Source organism: Trachurus trachurus, assembly GCF_905171665.1.
Source record: "Trachurus trachurus genome assembly, chromosome: 17".
Classification (NCBI taxonomy): domain Eukaryota; kingdom Metazoa; phylum Chordata; class Actinopteri; order Carangiformes; family Carangidae; genus Trachurus; species Trachurus trachurus.
Genome location: NC_139900.1, coordinates 16,260,269 through 16,278,294, shown reverse-complemented (window position 1 = coordinate 16,278,294; position 18,026 = coordinate 16,260,269). Strand labels below are relative to the sequence as shown.

General features: G+C 42.5%; 1 protein-coding gene across 2 annotated transcripts; it reads left to right on the top strand.

Moving 5' to 3' along the window:
• Nucleotides 1–218: 218 nt before the first annotated feature.
• Nucleotides 219–17,530, top strand: LOC311000206 (uncharacterized protein). 2 transcript variants are annotated; one of them, XM_083990858.1, is made up of 29 exons: nt 219–455; nt 663–715; nt 808–882; nt 1,535–1,758; nt 1,866–1,938; nt 2,373–2,770; nt 3,459–4,023; nt 4,164–4,360; nt 4,448–4,837; nt 5,313–5,605; nt 6,056–6,321; nt 6,759–6,827; nt 7,138–7,275; nt 7,374–7,630; nt 8,513–8,597; nt 8,752–8,823; nt 9,018–9,152; nt 9,269–9,525; nt 9,629–9,713; nt 9,812–10,024; nt 10,146–10,283; nt 10,558–10,814; nt 10,940–11,024; nt 11,100–14,108; nt 14,446–14,654; nt 14,734–14,890; nt 14,986–15,371; nt 16,606–16,735; nt 16,893–17,530. In XM_083990858.1, the coding sequence occupies exons 1-29, from the start codon at nt 379–381 to the stop codon at nt 17,033–17,035; spliced, it is 8,436 nt and encodes a 2,811-aa protein (XP_083846984.1). In that variant the 5' UTR covers nt 219–378; the 3' UTR covers nt 17,036–17,530. The 2 variants fall into 2 exon arrangements, with proteins under 2 accessions (XP_083846984.1, XP_083846985.1); XM_083990859.1 differs by lacking the exon at nt 6,759–6,827.
• Nucleotides 17,531–18,026: the final 496 nt, after the last annotated feature.

Here is an 18,026-nt window from a genome sequence, read left to right as displayed (position 1 = left end):
GCTGTCGGCACTTTATCAATCTTTTTTTTTGCTCCACAGAGACAGTCCAACCCCTTTTATGTCTTCCTGTTCTCCAGTTTTCTTTCTCCACCCACCGCTGAGGTTACCTGGTTAGGTGTGTGTATGTGTGTGTTGGGGGGGAGTGGACGGTGGGGGTTGCATAAATGTCTAAAACCCTCCACTGTCCTTTGAAAGGGACACAAGAAGAGGGCCAACACCTCTGTGCTGGCAGTGAAAGGGTCATATACTGTACACTGCGTTTCCCACAGAGAAGCTCCATAACAGCCAGTGTTCATCATTCATTCTTCAACTCATCAAAGACAGAGAGGATTAGCAACGGGAGAACAGAGCTGAGAGGCTGCCGTTAAGGGATCAGCCATGCTTGGGGGCATCCACACAGATTTGTTGGTCACAGTGACTTTACTCTTCTTCTCTCACACAGTGACTCAGTGCAGGTGGGTTTCAAGATAATTCAACTTTTAAACGGTCGTACTTTTGGCCAATATGTTACTACTACTAATATTGTTATATGGCTCAATTTTATTAAGTAAGGGATCAAGGAGATTCTGTTTTTAAAATCAATCAAGTGTTGTATGAATTTATGGCATAATTGTTAAAAAAAAAAAAAAAAAAGATCATTGTCATGCATTTTCCTTTGCTAGGGCTGAAAATGACTTTTCATTAGTTCCTCTACCAGAGTGGAGGACAAATGCAGGTATGAATTATTACATCTATTCCTCACTCCATTCCATATTCCCTAGAAAAGAGCACATAATACGATATCTAATGGCGATTTTTCCTACATAGAATATGTCACACAGTGTTTCTACAACAGACAGAACAATTTGATTTGTGACTGGACAAGAAGCCAACAGCAAACAGGTACAGAACACAACTACATTTACTGCACTAGTCTGTAGTGCACTGGATTTTGTGAAATAAAAAAACAATGTAATAATGAAATTGGAAGCCAGATGTATTTTAAAGACATCTTGCTAGGTTCAGTAATGAGTTCACTCTGACATGGAGAGATTACGTGACTGTAGTAACCTTTCATTTTACCCCTCCCTTATTGTGGAGGATTTGGAACATCAGTCCACAGTTCTGATTTTAATCTGCAGACGGGCTGTGACTGTGGCTGTGCCTCGCCGCATATCGCTAATTGATCTGAAGCAGGCTAATAATCTTTTATAGCCTGGTGTTCTCCCAGGGGCAATCAAAGTAAAGGGTCTGCACCTGAGGTTCAAATTTAGCACAAAACACTCTAAACAGCTATTTTGCATTTAATGATAATTGCAGCACAACAGATGTACTTCTTGTTTTATGGTAATAACAAATGCAAGGAAATGGTCTCCAATTTTTGGTGAGGAGTTATGACATGGCGTAAAAGCTCATTTCTAACCTGAGTAGGTGTGTGATTTTGACAAGAATGAAGCACGAGAAACAGGTGCAACAACAGAACTAGAAATGAGCGTGGTCATGTATGACAACATCTTGCGTATTTGCATTTTCTTATTGTCCTTCTCTTCTCCAGAGAATGGGGCGGTGAATATATTAGCAAGCAGCCCGCTAGTGCTGGAGGGCGAGGCCTGTTTAGAGTTTTGGTACCAGGCCCCGGTTGCGCCTAATGGTTCTGAAGTTAAAGTTATCCTGAAGAGCAGTGATGGTCAGGTACAAGTCTGGGCCTCTGCTGCCCAACCCGGCAATACATGGAGACAAGTGTTTGTCCCCCTGAAAATCATCAAACCGAGGTCTCAGGTAAAAGACTGCATAGTGTCACTTATCTATAACTGAACTATGTTGGTGATTTAAAATATAACGTTTCTATTTTATATATTTCATGAGATAATCTGCTTTTGTACCAGGTTGTACTTGAAGCAGTGTCCATGGGGGGACGGATCACATTTAACCAGATTGGTGTAAGAAGAGGCTCATGCGGTAAGTGTTCCTTTGCTCGTCTTGCAGCCTGCTTTTGCAGAAAAAAAACTGCTGTGCTTCAGTAATAACAATGTTTACAGGATACATAACCACTGCTGTCATAAGACTTGTCAGATTACTGTCAGTGAAACAAATAAAGAGTTTAAAGACATAAAATATTCTTTATCAGGTCTCATAATTTCAGTGTTAGTTAGGCAGTTAGAATAATTTTAATTCTGCTGATTAATTAAGATAACGTGAATTAAGGCACCACCAACATGAATAATAGTTTGGATAACTAAGGTAATGTGGAAAATGTGTTGACGGTCCATACAGTATTAACACTGAGCATAATAATTAATTAACATCACTAATCAATTATTCCTAGCCAGATGGTGTTGTGGTTATAAAGTGGTTGTTTACTCAGTCACATGCCCCCCCTCCCCCCCCCCCAGGACCCCAGTGTGAATCTAACACAGAGATATGGACAGATGAGTCCACTCGCTGCCTCTGTTCAGCCAGCCAGCTCTCCTGCTCTCCCTCTCAGTGCCCCGAGGGCCAAATCTGTGGTCCTAAAAGAGGAGGCTCCAGTGGGATATCCGCCCCTGGGACGTGCACTATACACAGTCACACAGACTGCAGCACTTTTGATGGAGTGCTGTTCCGCTTCATGGCCCCGTGCACCTACGTGTTAGCCAAGACCTGCTCACCTGCCGAGGCCCTGCCCATGTTCACTGTGGAAGTGGTCAATGAGCAGAACGGGAACTCATCTCTGCCAACTGTTCAGCAGGTCACTGTGAACACAGGGAGCTTCAGATTGTCCCTGCTGAATCAGAAAACACACCGAGTTGTGGTGAGTTCTTTTAACGGGTGATATTAATTTAGCCCAAAACTGTGTTACATAGTATTCTTGACAAATATTGAAATATTACAAAAGGAGACCAGGGTTTTTCAGGCACTTATGAGAATTTGTGTGGCTAAACATCCAAATAAACCTTATTTAATGGTTTTTGCTTTTCCTTCTGAGACAACAATCATGCAACCATAAAATAATTTTTGGCAGACTAATAGCTTTTGTGGGTTAACTCTGCTCAGGTGTTTATCAGTGGGACATCACACATCTTAAGGACAATAGGAGTATTTCTCATTGTTCACAGCTGAAAGAGACAGTAATTTGCAAAGAAATGTACAGAAGCTGTTTTATCTTATTTAAACTGGCCCTCCACTTTGTAATATCTAAGTTCTGTCTGTACAACCCCAGTTTTGAGGCACCTTGTTATGGTGTAATGAGGGTTGAGCTCACTAATGTACTGCATCAAGCAGTTCCCATATCTGCAGCCCACTCTACTGATAAGCTGCTTTTTTTTATCATAAAGTGCAGAGTTTACTGGCATAATGTCCTGGAATTCTTACAGGACTTATCAGCCTTATCAATTCCCAAAGATACATCTATCTTCAGAATGCTGCTTTTTATGCAAACAGTCAGATAGAGTGAGTCAATATTGCCGGTAAGGCAATCTAAAGCTTATACTGTTCTTCAGGTTAATGGAGTCTGGAGGAAACTGCCGCTGAACCTCGGCAATGGCACCATCAATATCAAAAGTAACCCTGCTGCTGTTGTTCTGGGAACCAGTTTTGGGCTTTTTGTTTCCTATGACAGCCATGGTGCTGTACATGTCACCCTGCCCACAACATACTCTGATCAAGTCTGCGGCATGTGTGGTAACTTTAATCACCGAAGAGAAGATGACCTCCGCAAACCTGATGGCACAAATGCCAAAGATGCTACAGCTTTGGCTGAGAGTTGGCAGACTGGGAAAACTACCTCCTCCTGTCAAACTATTCTAGTCCCTCATCAGTGTGACCCACTAGAGGAGGCCGAGTATGCCAGGGAGCTGTACTGTGGAGGGCTCCTCTCTAGCACTGGGCCCTTTGCTGACTGCAATTCAGTTTTGGGGGCAGAAAGCTACTTCAGGGGCTGTATGGTCAGCATGTGCTATGCTCATGGTGACCCTGCGGTGCTGTGCCAGGCATTACAGGTCTACACTGACATCTGTGAGCATGCTGGAGTCGCCATGCCCGTATGGAGGAACTCCACATTCTGCCGTATGTGACTTTATTGCTTCATGCTTTGACTTTTCTTCCTCCTGATATTAAAATAGGAGAAACAGTGGCTAATTATTGGTACAATAACACAAAAAATAAGGTCACTGTCCTCTTTCCTCTCCTTTCTTGGGTCCCCTTAGCCCTTCAGTGTGGCGAGAACAGCTACTATAACTCATGTGCTGATGGCTGTCCCGAGGTGTGCTCCAGTCTGGATTTAGCTGGCCCCTGTGGAAGCTGTGAGGAAAGATGCGAGTGTGAGTCTGGTTTCAAACTCAGTGGGGGAAAGTGTGTCCCAGCAGAGGACTGTGGGTGCTGGCATAACGGTATACACTATGAGGTGAGTAACATGACGTGACAACATAGAGCAACCTATAGCCACAGTGCTATTATTTATTTACTTACACACATCCCTTTTCCCCTGCAGAAAGGAATGACATTCTGGGAAGGAGCGTGTGTGCAACAGTGCCAGTGTATGGGTAATGATGAGCTGCGGTGCACTGCAATGCAATGTGCAGACAATGAAGTTTGTAAAGTCAAAGATGGGGTCAAAGACTGCTTTCCTTTCACGCCTGCTACCTGCCGGGTCTATGGTGATCCACATTACATCACCTTTGACAAGGTGGCTTATGACTTTCAAGGGGGCTGCAGTTACACGCTGGCTACAACATGTGGTGAAGAAAGCTCAGTCCAGTTCACTGTGATTGGACACAACATGCATCCTCCCCTTGAGAACTTCACCCGGTCCAAGCTGGAAGCTGTGACTCTGCAGGTTGAAGATTTTTCCCTGACCCTGAATCAAAGCGGAGAAGTCTATGTAAGTATGAAAACTCCTTACATCAAACCATTTCAAATGCAGCTCTTTAAGGCATGTCATGTAACAAGTCAACTGATGAAATAAAAAAAAAGTGTATGACACTGAACAACTGCCGATCTACACAAAAAGCCTCTCATGGCCTGCACGTGACCCATTTATTGTTGTCATTGTTCTCTATTATCGTATGTAATTCATTAATGGCTGTGTCTAATTACTTTACTATCACCACACCAATGTTTATAGGAGTCAGTTATTGCTCTGTCAGGTCATTGGAGGAAGTCACTCGTTTGTCATCTGGGGTTTACAAGAGTATACACACTAACAGCTGACCTACTTGACTTTGCCCTGAACAGCTATTTGGAAGCTAACTGGTTGCACTAATAGAAATCATTTTAATACTTGTTTGGCATTCAAAAACAAACATGGCTCTCACTAGAATAAACTAATTACAATTAATGGACTGTCCTCTCTCTAGGTGAATAACAGCCTGGTCCAACTCCCCTATTCCACCAATGGAACTTACGGCTTGGTGTGGGTTCACATGGAGAGCAATTATATTATCTTGAACACAACCTTTGGCCTCAGGATTATGGTGGATGGGCAGTATAGACTCTTTCTGCAGGCAGATGAGCATTACAAGTATGAATTGTGTGGACTGTGTGGCATCTACTCTGGACACCAGGATGATGATTTTGTAACCCCAGATGGCCAAAACACTACAGATGCATTTGAGTTTGGGAACAGCTGGAGGGTGCCAGGCAATAACGAGTAAGTTGTTTTTACCATACAGCGTATCTGCACACTTGCCAGAACAAATTAAATGATTGCTGACGTAGAAACTAACAAGGAACACTAAAATAGAGAATTTTTGCAAAACTAGAAGCAGGTGCTAATTATATTCCCTACAGCTATAGCTGTACTGCCACTGTACTGGTGTTTAGTGCTAATTAGCAAGGTTAGCATGCTAATGCACTAAACTAAGATGAGCCTGGAAAACATGGTACTTACTGAACATCAGCATGTAAGCATTGTTATTAAAATAATTTTAGCCCACTATCATTAGCATTAGCCATTGTGTAACTGTGTAACCACATGGAGCTGCTTACCAAATGTTTTCTTTGTAATATTTACTTGACCAAAACATCTAACTTGTCTTATGAATTGGCAGCATAGTTCCAATGTTTTAATACTGTATAACTGTCTAAATTTTACCTTCAGTTGTACCGCCTATCCAAACGACTCCAGGCTCTGTGACTACGATGAAGAGGATGAAGCCTACAGTCAGTGTTTCGCATTACTGGGAGATGCCTTCCTGCCCTGTCATGAACCCGTTAACCCAGACATCTACATTCTTAGTTGTGTGTATGACTACTGTGCCACAAATGGTGACCGACAAACCCTCTGTGAATCTCTGAAGTCCTACGCAGCAGCATGCCAGGTTGCAGGAGTGAAGCTGCCCCCCTGGCAGGCAGGCACAGCCTGTGGTGAGTTGCATATGTTGGACAATGAAAGTGTCATTCTGTGAGAAGATACTGATACTTGTCCTGATTAAGTATTTGGCTGATTATTTTTTTTACAACAAATTGTGAATGTGTGTAATTCTGTTTAATGCCCTGAATTTTCTCTACTCCTGATTTTGTTTTTAATGACGTCACAGGACTGTCCTGTTGCATATGCAAACTATGAAACTGCCTCGGGCCAAACCTGAACTTTTTTGTTTTTTGTTTTATTTTTTACTCATCAGTGATATGAACAAAGTTGGAGAAGTTATTAGGTGGCTAAGATGTGGAAAGGGAAGCCCAAGATAGGCAATATTTTATCTTGGGGCACCAAAAAGCCAAAGACGATGAACTCATTTCCCCCTTTTTTGTTTGTTTGTTTGTTTGTTTGGCTTTTTGTTTTGTTTTTGTTCCTGTTGCAGCTGAGCCCCCAACCACTTCAACTCTTCCACCTACTCCAACTCCCACTTCTCCAACACCAGATCAGACTTGTAAGAGCATTCAGGGTTGGAAAAGCTATTATGTGACTGGTTTGGAATAATCAGTGACATAATCCAATTCATAATCAATTTCACAAAGAAAATATCAAATTTGACCTCTTGTTGGAACAATTTTACACATGTTTAATGCATAATCGTATTTATACACATAGCTCTTTATGTAATTACACACATATTAGATTAAGTAATGTTTTCGTTGATAATTGTTTTTTTACTTTAACTCCACTTTTCAAATCGTAATATTCATATATTTAATTGTCTTATAATAATCATTTTCATTGTGTTCATTTGCTTTTCATAGTCTGCCCCCTGAACTGCGACTTTGAAAAGAATTTGTGTGGGTGGAAGCAGCTCATACAGGACAGTTTTGATTGGTCAAGACATTCAGGACCCACCCCCTCAGACCTAACAGGGCCAAGCCAGGACCATACCACTGGAGGTACAACCCGGGTTCAGATCAAACTATTACATCGTTTGGTTGCTAGTTGTTAGTTATTCATGACACCTCCTTATTGTGCTTTTTTACCCTTTCTCTAGCCGGTTATTACATATACATGGAGGGGGATGGAGTAACCCATGGAGACTCAGCCCGCCTGATAAGCTCAGCGTGCCATTATGATGCCCCACTCTGTCTACAGTTCTGGTACAATATGCATGGTTCCGCTACAGCAATGTCCCTCAATATCTACATGCTCAAAGGCAACAAAGCTACTAAGCTCTGGTCCAGGGTGAATAACCAGGGACCAGAATGGCATCAAGGAAATATTGACATCAGTGTGCCTGGTCCTTTCCAGGTAAGTACACTGCAATGTCATCAACACATGCAGCAGCATCTGGCTGAATGTTGTGTTCCATGTCTTGCAAAAAACAAAACAAAAAAACTAGGGATGCACGATAACATTTTTTTTTAAACCAATACCGATAACCGATAACTTTCTGCTTCCGAAGGCCGATACCGATACTGATAACCGATAACATACCTGGAGATAAGAAAGACTAGTGATGACCTAACATATATCATGACATCAATACTATAAACAAAACCAAAAACAGTTTTGACTCTTTAAATGAAGATATTCTATTAACAAGCCTTTCAAACATTTGCTAAAAGATATCAAACAAAACTATTTGGTATCTCAAATGAACATCTATTTAAATAAGCTGCATTACTTATTGATACAAAAATAAAAGACTCCAGAACTGATGCAAATACTTTGCGTTATTTTATTTATTTATTTTACTCAATTAAAATAAATACAAAGTGGGAAAAGTGCATCCCACAAGTTAAAAAAGCTTGGCTGGTTCCATACAAATGAATAACTTTTCAGAGAGGGGGAGAGAGAGAGAGAGAGAGAGAGAGAGAGAGAGAGAGAGAGAGAGAGAGAGAGAGAGAGAGAGAGAGAGAGAGAGAGAGAGAGACAGACAGAGTTTGTGTCTGTGTGTCTGTGTGTCTGTGTGTCTGTGTGAGAGAGAGACACACACAGACAGACAGTCTGTGTGAGAGGGGGGTGCAGGGGTGTGTGTGTGTGATTGAGATTTATCGAAATGACGTCATAATTTCCTGATATCGGGCCGATAATTATCGGACCGATAACTATCGTGCATCCCTAAAAAAACACACATTACGTATCTTATTCTGAACAGTGAATTTTTTTTTTTCACATCACTCATTCCAGATCATTATTGAGGGAATTCGAGGCTCTAATGGTCAATCCGATGTGGCAGTTGATGACATTTCCATCAACTTTGGCTCATGCTCAGGTGACCCCTATCTCTAACAAGAAGTACAACCTCCTATTTTGATTTAATGACTGATATACTGCACCACCAATCTGTTTTTAATGGTGCTAATACACTGTGGTCTCAAATTATGATCAGGTCTGATGATTTAAACAAAATCAATCACTTCCTTTAGGTAGCTCCCCTGGTGTGGTTAGTGGAACTGAGCTTCCCTCTGTGACTACAGAAGTCCTTCCCTCAAACCCAGGTAAGTGCACAGGAAGCTATGCTTTATGGGTCAGTTGTTTCTGTATCACAAATGTTGAAGTTTGGTTACTAATTAGCATTCATGTGTAGTCCAATAAATACTGAATGTGCAATTCTTGATGGCCATTCAAGGTTACAGATTGCCTAAATTTGCCTCAACACTAAAGTGTATGTTAATTTTTTGCTTCCCCATAGTTTGCAGTCTCGACTGCAGCTTTGACAGAAACCTTTGTAGCTGGAATCAGATGATTACAGATGCTTTTGACTGGACGTGGCAGAGTGGTTCCACCCCCACCCTAATGACAGGGCCTTCGGCTGACCACAGTGGTGGTAATATTCTCCTGTGACATCTATATCTGAATGACATTAAACATAGCTAAAGAAAAAAAAAGTCCCATCATGGAACCTATGTTCACAAATGTTGTATTTTCTTTATTCGTGCCTAGATGGTCACTATCTGTACATTGAAGCCAGCAATGCAACGCATGGAGACACAGCTCGTCTAATCAGCTCTGAGTGCTCTGACTTGGGTCCTCAGTGTTTGCAGTTCTGGTACCATATGCACGGCTCAGCAGACACAATGGGACTTCATGTATACTTGGTCCAGAACAGAGTCACAGATGGCGTCTGGTGGAAGAGGAATGATCAAGGAAATATGTGGCACCTGGCTCAGGTGGACCTCACAACAACCAGAGCTTTTCAGGTGACTTATCTCACATCAGGGCCTCTGTTGATGGCCAGCCTTTGGTACAGTAGTGCAAAATTATTCTGTCTAATCTACTAATGATTTCAATGACATCATTCAGATCATCTTTGAGGGGCGCAGAGGATCTAATGATCAATCAGATGTGGCCATAGACGATGTAAAGCTTTATCGTGGTTACTGCTCTGGTAAGAAACAAAAATACAGCGAAAACACTAACAGGTCTGGAAAGCAGTTTTTTATTCCAATTTTAGAGTGCTCTAAAATACTGTTGTACTCCAAACAGATCTAGGTGGTGTTGTTACAGCGCAACCACCTAAACCTGATCTAAATGCCACAGCTCTTCCAAGTGTCCCTGTGCCAACCACTGCAGATCCCGAGACCCCTCTGGTCAATGATACAGCAACTATCACAATGCCTCCCACAACGGAAGCAACATCCAACTCAATTACGGACAATGTAACTGAAGCCCCAGACAACAGAACACCAGCACCCTCAGGTACAGCAGTAACTCCACAGCTTTGATGTGTGTATCAGTTATTTTTTTGGCATCCAGTTTTTGTGATTTTTCAGAGATACTGTGTTAGTTATCTCATCATATTTCTGCTTTTTCTTTCCAGCATGCCAACTCCACTGCAATTTTGAGCAAGATTTATGTCACTGGAGTCAACTGCTTACTGATGTTTTTGATTGGACAAGGCATAGTGGCTCCACTCCCACAATGATGACGGGCCCGTCTTCAGATCACACCACAGGAGGTAATGACACAAGCCAAGTGTGGATGTGTGCCGTATTTAGAAAGTTTCCAACTGTCAGGGAAACAACAGAACACTCTTCTAGATTTATGTCAGCCACAGTCACAGTAATGACGAGTGAAAATTCCATTGTTAAAGCAGTTCTTCCTTGTCAAACCAGAATGGTAAACTGATTAACATTGTCTGACCAAGAGTGCAGCTGAAAAAAAAATAATATTTTTTTTTGATAAATGTAATGTTTAATGCTCAACTAACTAACTTTAATGGTCTCATCCAGATGGCAACTATCTTTACATCGAAGGGGGCAGTGCGTCACTTGGAGACACAGCTCGTCTCATCAGCTCTGAGTGTTCTCACTCTGGTCCTCAGTGTCTGCAGTTCTGGTACCATATGTATGGCTCAGCAGACACAATGGGCCTCCATGTTTACCTGCTCCAGGACAGAAAAGCAGATGCTGTTTGGTGGAAAAGGAATGACCAAGGAAATATGTGGCACCTGGCTCAGGTTGATTTCACCACGACTGAAGCTTTCCAGGTGAGTTACTGACAGATGTTTCTCTCTCTTAACTGCCTTACGTCAGAAACTCGCAAAGAAAAAGCCAAACACTGCGCTATCTTGATGCAACAACATTAGTTTTAACCTGTGCATTTACTTTTTAGATCATTTTTGAGGGAAGAATAGGTTCCAATGATCAGTCTGATGTGGCCATAGATGATATATTGCTTCAACACGGACACTGTGCAGGTGAATCTGTGCTTCTGACATTCTACTTGCAAATATAACTGATAATTGCTTAGACTAATTAATTGGTTGTCACAGATCTGGCTGAACCAACAACCCCTGCTCCTGAAACCATGGATTCAGTTGCAACAACAGGACCTGGGCTTCCTCCAGCCAACAGCTCATCAACTACACAGCCACCATCAACAACTACATTCACAACAAAGACCATCACAACAACAGCAGGCCCAACTGCTTCTAATACACAAAATCCTACAAATACATCAACAATAACTGAGCCCCCACACACAACAATTGCTGATGTCCCAGTGACCACAAGACCTGGCGTTCCAGCAACAACAAAACTGCTACCAATTACATCGATACCAATAGCAACAGCTACAATTAGTCCCCAAACCACAGCAAGCCCACAACAACCAAACACAACTCAACCTGAGTCACAAGCAACAGCTAAACCACAACCTCCCACCACAGCTAGACCACAACCACCAACTACAGCTCAAACTGAGTCACAAACGACTGCTAGACCACAACCTCAAACCACAATTGGACCACAACCACCAACTACAGCTCAAGCTGAACCACAGACAACAGCTAGACCACAACCTCCCACCACAGCTAGACCACAACCACCAACTACAGCTCAAACTGAGCCACAGACAACAGCTAGACCACAACCTCAAACCACAATTGGACCACAACCACCAACTACAGCTCAAACCGAGTCACAAGCAACAGCTAACTCACAACCTCCCACCACAGCTAGACCACAACCACCAACTACAGCTCAAACTGAACCACAAACAACAGCTAGACCACAACCTCAAACCACAATTGGACCACAACCACCAACTACAGCTCAAACTGAACCACAAACAACAGCTAGACCACAACCTCCCACCACAGCTAGACCACAACCACCAACTACAGCTCAAACTGAGCCACAGACAACAGCTAGACCACAACCTCAAACCACAATTGGACCACAACCACCAACTACAGCTCAAGCTGAACCACAAACAACAGCTAGACCACCACCTCCCACCACAGCTAGACCACAACCACCAACTACAGCTCAAACTGAGCCACAGACAACAGCTAGACCACAACCTCAAACCACAATTGGACCACAACCACCAACTACAGCTCAAACCGAGTCACAAGCAACAGCTAACCCACAACATCCCACCACAGCTAGACCACAACCACCAACTACAGCTCAAACTGAACCACAAACAACAGCTAGACCACAACCTCAAACCACAGCTAGACCACAACCACCAACTACAGCTCAAGCTGAACCACAAACAACAGCTAGACCACAACCTCAAACCACAGCTAGACCACAACCACCAACTACAGCTCAAGCTGAACCACAAACAACAGCTAGACCACAACCTCCCACCACAGCTAGACCACAACCACCAACTACAGCTCAAGCTGAGTCACAAAAGACTGCTAGACCGCAACCACCAACTACAGTTCAAGCTGAGTCACAAACAACAGCTAGACCACAACCTCCCACCACAGCTAGACCGCAACCACCAACTACAGCTCAAACTGAACCACAAACAACAGCTAGACCACAACTTCAAACCACAATTGGACCACAGCCACCAACTACAGCTCAAGCTGAGTCACAAACAACAGCTAGACCACAACCACCAACTACAGCTCAAACTGAACCACAAACAACAGCTAGACCACAACCACCAACTACAGCTCAAGCTGAGTCACAAACAACAGCTAAACCACAACTTCCCACCACAGCTAGACCACAACCACCAACTTCAACTCAAGCTGAGTCACAAACGACTGCTAGACCACATCCCCCAACCACAGGTAGACCACAACCACCAACTACAGCTCAAGCTGAGTCACAAACAACAGCTAGACCACAACCACCAACTACAGTTCAAGCTGAGTCACAAACAACAGCTAGACCACAACCACCAACTACAGCTCAAGCTGAGTCACAAACAACAGCTAGACCACATCCTCCAACCACAGGTAGACCACAACCACCAACTACAGCTAAACCACAACCACCAACTACAGTTCAAGCTGAGTCACAAACAACAGCTAGACCACACCCTCCAACCACAGCTAGACCACAACCACCAACTACAGCTCAAACTGAACCACAAACAACAGCTAGACCACAACCTCAAACCACAATTGGACCACAACCACCAACTACAGCTCAAGCTGAGTCACAAACGACTGCTAGACCACAACCACCAACTACAGCTCAAGCTGAGTCACAAACAACAGCCAGACCACAAACAACAGCTAGACCACAACCACCAACTACAGTTCAAGCTGAGTCACAAACGACAGCTAGACCACATCCTCCAACCACAGCTAGACCACAACCACCAACTACAGCTCAAGCTGAGTCACAAACAACAGCCAGACCACAAACAACAGCTAGACCACATCCTCCAACCACAGCTAGACCACAACCACCAACTACAGTTCAAGCTGAGTCACAAACAACAGCTAGACCACAACCACCAACTACAGTTCAAGCTGAGTCACAAACGACAGCTAGACCACATCCTCCAACCACAGCTAGACCACAACCACCAACTACAGCTCAAGCTGAGTCACAAACAACAGCCAGACCACAAACAACAGCTAGACCACATCCTCCAACCACAGCTAGACCACAACCACCAACTACAGTTCAAGCTGAGTCACAAACAACAGCTAGACCACAACCACCAACTACAGTTCAAGCTGAGTCACAAACGACAGCTAGACCACATCCTCCAACCACAGGTAAACCTGGGTCACAAACAACAAATAGACCTCTACCGCCAACTACAGCTAGACCACAACCTCCAACCATTTCACAGCCACAAACAACAACAGGACCAATACCTTTAACTACAATGCAGCCACAACCACCAACCACAAGAAAACCCCAGAGCACAACTGTTACATCACAGCCCACAACATCCTTGAGACCACAGCCTACAGCAACAGCTGGACCACAACCTACAACAACAATTAAAACACACCCACCAACAGACAGACCTCAGTCTACATCAACAGCACAGCCTCCAACTACACCTGTACCAAGTAAGTTTGCACCCCCTCCAATTAAAACACAACTTGGGGGTTTCCCATAACACACATGGGATGAGTGATATTATGATCTTATATCATGATGATATTGGTTTTGCACTTTTCACATGAATCATCCAGATTGCATTTTGGAAAAAATTGCTATATATTTAGACATTTCATTTCAAACACGCAGTCGCTGCTGTCCGTCCCGCTGTCAACTGTTTAACAGCTATTCTGTCAACTTCAGCTGGCCATGGCATTGTTTGTTTGGCTCTGCTGCCCTAAATTAACTGTAAAGACCACTTTTGTTTGATTTTTTATGCTTATGTCTAATACTCTCTCTCTCCAGCACCATCTTGCCCAGAGAACAGTCACTACACAAGTTGTATCCCTCCATGCAATCCAACCTGTACACAACTGAATGGCCCACCACACTGCAGTGAGAGTGACAGTTGTGTACCAGGATGTGTATGTGATGATGGCTTTGTGAAGAAATCGAAGCATTGTGTACCTGTCCAAGAATGTGGATGTGTGGACAGAAACGGCACCAAACATCAGGTGAGAGAAAGAATCAACAACTTCTTGAAACCAGAGCACTCATGTGGACCCTGTATGATGACTCTCTCTTTCTTAATAGTTCAATGAAGTGTGGTACACCAAACACTGCAGTCAGAAATGTGAATGTGAGAAAGACGACGGTGTGGGGAAGATTGACTGTGATGACGAAGATGAGTGTGATGGCAATTCTGTCTGCCTTCAAAATGACAAGGGCGAATATTACTGCCAGTCTACAGGTGCAGTAAATGACAGAGCAAAAGTCTGAAAAATATAAATGATCTAATGTCTGCTTCATTCATTTATGAATTGCCCTAAATTTGTTGCTCCACAGGATTTAGCGAGTGCACTGTAAATGGAGACCCTGAGTACAGAACCTTTGACAAAATGAAGCACGGCTTTGAGGGTGAGCACTCGTATGTGCTGGTCCAGACGAAAAACTTGCCAAACAACCTTCCTGATGTCTATATCGAAGGCATCCATAGACGCTCGGTAGATGATGATAATAGTGAGGATCATGGTGACAGTAGCAGTGAAGAAAACCACAGTCGCAGAGATGAGGATGATGATGTCAATGATGAAGATGATGATGATGACATCGATGATGATCACAAACATGATGAAGACAGTGAAGAGACTGAGGGGCACCACAGATTACAAGAGCTTAAGATCAGAGTCTATAATCACACTGTGGAGTTCAAGAGGAATCTGAGGCTGCTCGTAAGTATTAAGGGCATTTTGAACACCACACTACTGTCATCTCATTTTCCTGTAGTGCATTTTTAGCAGGCAATATTAGGAACATGGGATACATGTTGAACATATATCAGCTTACACGCAAACATTTGTGACAACACTGAGGGTAATAATCAGCACCAATTCTCATCTTTTACTGTGAGGTGTTGAAGTACTGAAGTAGTGAGACAGACGATGTGCTATGTTGTTTCCCTTCTGGCACTTTGACCATGTTTGTGTGTGCATATTTATATATGAGAGACAGAGAGAAAATATCCAACAGCTGCATACTCAGAGTCCTAAGGCTGAAAACCCATTCCCAAATGGGACTCATAGATAGATATTGTATACAGTATAAATGTTACACACATACACACACATTTCCTCAAAGATTTTGCAAATCTTTCAGATTTAGATTATTGTCATTGTGTAGAAAACAAGTAAAATGTGCTGCAGCTGGCAGTGGATTAAAAAATAATAATAAAAGACTGATATAACATAACAATGTTGAGCAGGAATTATGTTTACCATCTTAGTATAGTATGTTAATGTATTGGCATACTAACTACAGCTGAGGCTGATGGAGATCATAAATCAAAGAATTGACAAATTTAAATGTCAACCAGAAAGAAACATAGAATAGGCAAGAGGTGACCAAAATCAGTAGATCGTATCCTCTGGGGAATAAAGATTATCCAGATCTGAAGATTCACTGATTCACTGAATAAGTGAAATTATGAAATGCCATAAGGAATTATCCTATTTATTTATTTTGCTTGACACAATATGACCTGTGTATTTTCCTCATTAAACTTTATATGAAAATAGAATAATTTCCTCTCCTGCACGTACCGTGTTAATTCCCCCCGTGCCAAACCAAACATGACTTATGTTTTACCTAAAAACTAACTATTTTGTTTATAAAACTTTAGGTTTTTTTTTACATAGTAAAAGGAAAAGTTGGGATCTTGACCATTGCTGAGTTATAAGATTGTGCCACACAGCAAGTCTCTCCTGCCAGGCTGCTGACAGCGCTGTCAGCTGGACACCCAAGCTGAGACTATCAGGAGTACAAGTTGACTTACAAATGCAAGTTGACAGGACTACTAAATATGGATGTTTTGTGGATCCCAGTACATATAGTCGTGCAAGACCAAAAACTAGTTCTCTCAAGTCAACTTAAATGTCCTACTGACATATCCCCTCTATCCCCTTCCAGGTGGATGGAGAGAGAACCAATACTCCCATCTCGCCAAGTGCTGGTCTAAATATCCGGAAGCATTCCTCTCGCATCTACCTAAAGACAGACTTTGGCCTCTCAGTGGAGTTTGATGAACACAACAAAGCAGGTAACTAATCTTCCTGTCATCAGACACATCTAACAGGATGCATCTCCACTCCTTAATGAAATGTATTATTGTATTATTTATCAAACTCTGTGTCAAAGAATGAGTTATTTTCTGGGTGAGATACAGAGCCAACGCATTGTTAATGTCATCCCTGCAGAGATCACTCTACCACGGATATACAAAAGGAGAGTGGGGGGTCTGTGTGGGAACTTTGACGGCCAGAAGAGGAATGACAGGATGAAGCCAGACGGTACCATGGCCGGCAGTGTTCAAGAGTTTGGCGAGAGCTGGAGAGTGTGAATATGAGATGGATATGAGGATGATACACGGCACTGAAAGATATCCCTGAAGAAGTTTAGAAGTAGAAATATTACTCTGTCAGTTTACAAGAAAACTTCAAGAACAAAGAGAATAAATACTGATTTGGTGTTTTTTCCTCAGACCACAAACTCAAGCTTCAAAATATGACTTTGCATAAACATAACCAGTAGCACTGATGTCCAGTTTTCTTTTCTTTACTTCCAGCTTTTTAGAACAATGTCAAAATAGTGTATCTTAGTGAATACATGCCTTGCTGCACCTGCTCCTGTCTGGGATTTTGCACTGTTTCATATGGATGTGGAACTTCATACTCTTTCAAAAGTTACTCATCTCCTTGAGATCCTCCCATTTTGGAATCTGTGACAGTATATGAGACTTTACTGACTTTGTCACTACCATGCATGCTATTTATTCAAAAGTGATGTTCTTACAGCTTTTAATAGTGTGTTATTAGAATGGATGACTACACATGGATTATTTATCACTGTCTGATATTGTTGAAAACAAATAAAACATGAAATAAATTGTTCAGAATATTGCATTTGTGCCTAAAATGTATTTGGGTCACAGCACAATTACAACTGCTCTATTAAACATGTACTGTCATACTGGCATCATGTCATGTCCTGTCATATCAGTCCCAGGTGTAGCTGCAAAAGCATCCCTGGCATGCCTGCGGTCTGACAGTGTCAAGCAGGGGAACCAAGAAACTCGTTACACAAGAAAAATATTGTGAAACCTCTGTAACATGATATGATAATGGTACAATAAGGCATTTTGCCTCCTCTTCTGTCAAACAATAGGATTAGTGTGTGTGTGTGTGTGTGTGTGTGTGTGTGTGTGTGTGTGTGTGTGTGTGTGTGTGTGTGTGTGTGTGTGTGTGTGTGTGTGTGTGTGTGTGTGTGTGTGTGTGTGTGTGTGTGTGTGTGTGTGTCTGTGTGTCTGTGTGTCTGTGTGTGTCTGTGATGCT

Excerpts from the sequence above, each read along its gene's own strand:
- LOC311000206 (XM_083990858.1), top strand. The coding sequence starts at position 379 with ATGCTTGGGGGCATCCACACAGATTTGTTGGTCACAGTGACTTTACTC. Across the intron at positions 716-807 it reads AGAGTGGAGGACAAATGCAG|AATATGTCACACAGTGTTTC; the intron begins GTATGAATTATT and ends TTTCCTACATAG. Across the intron at positions 10,284-10,557 it reads TTCAGATCACACCACAGGAG|ATGGCAACTATCTTTACATC; the intron begins GTAATGACACAA and ends GGTCTCATCCAG.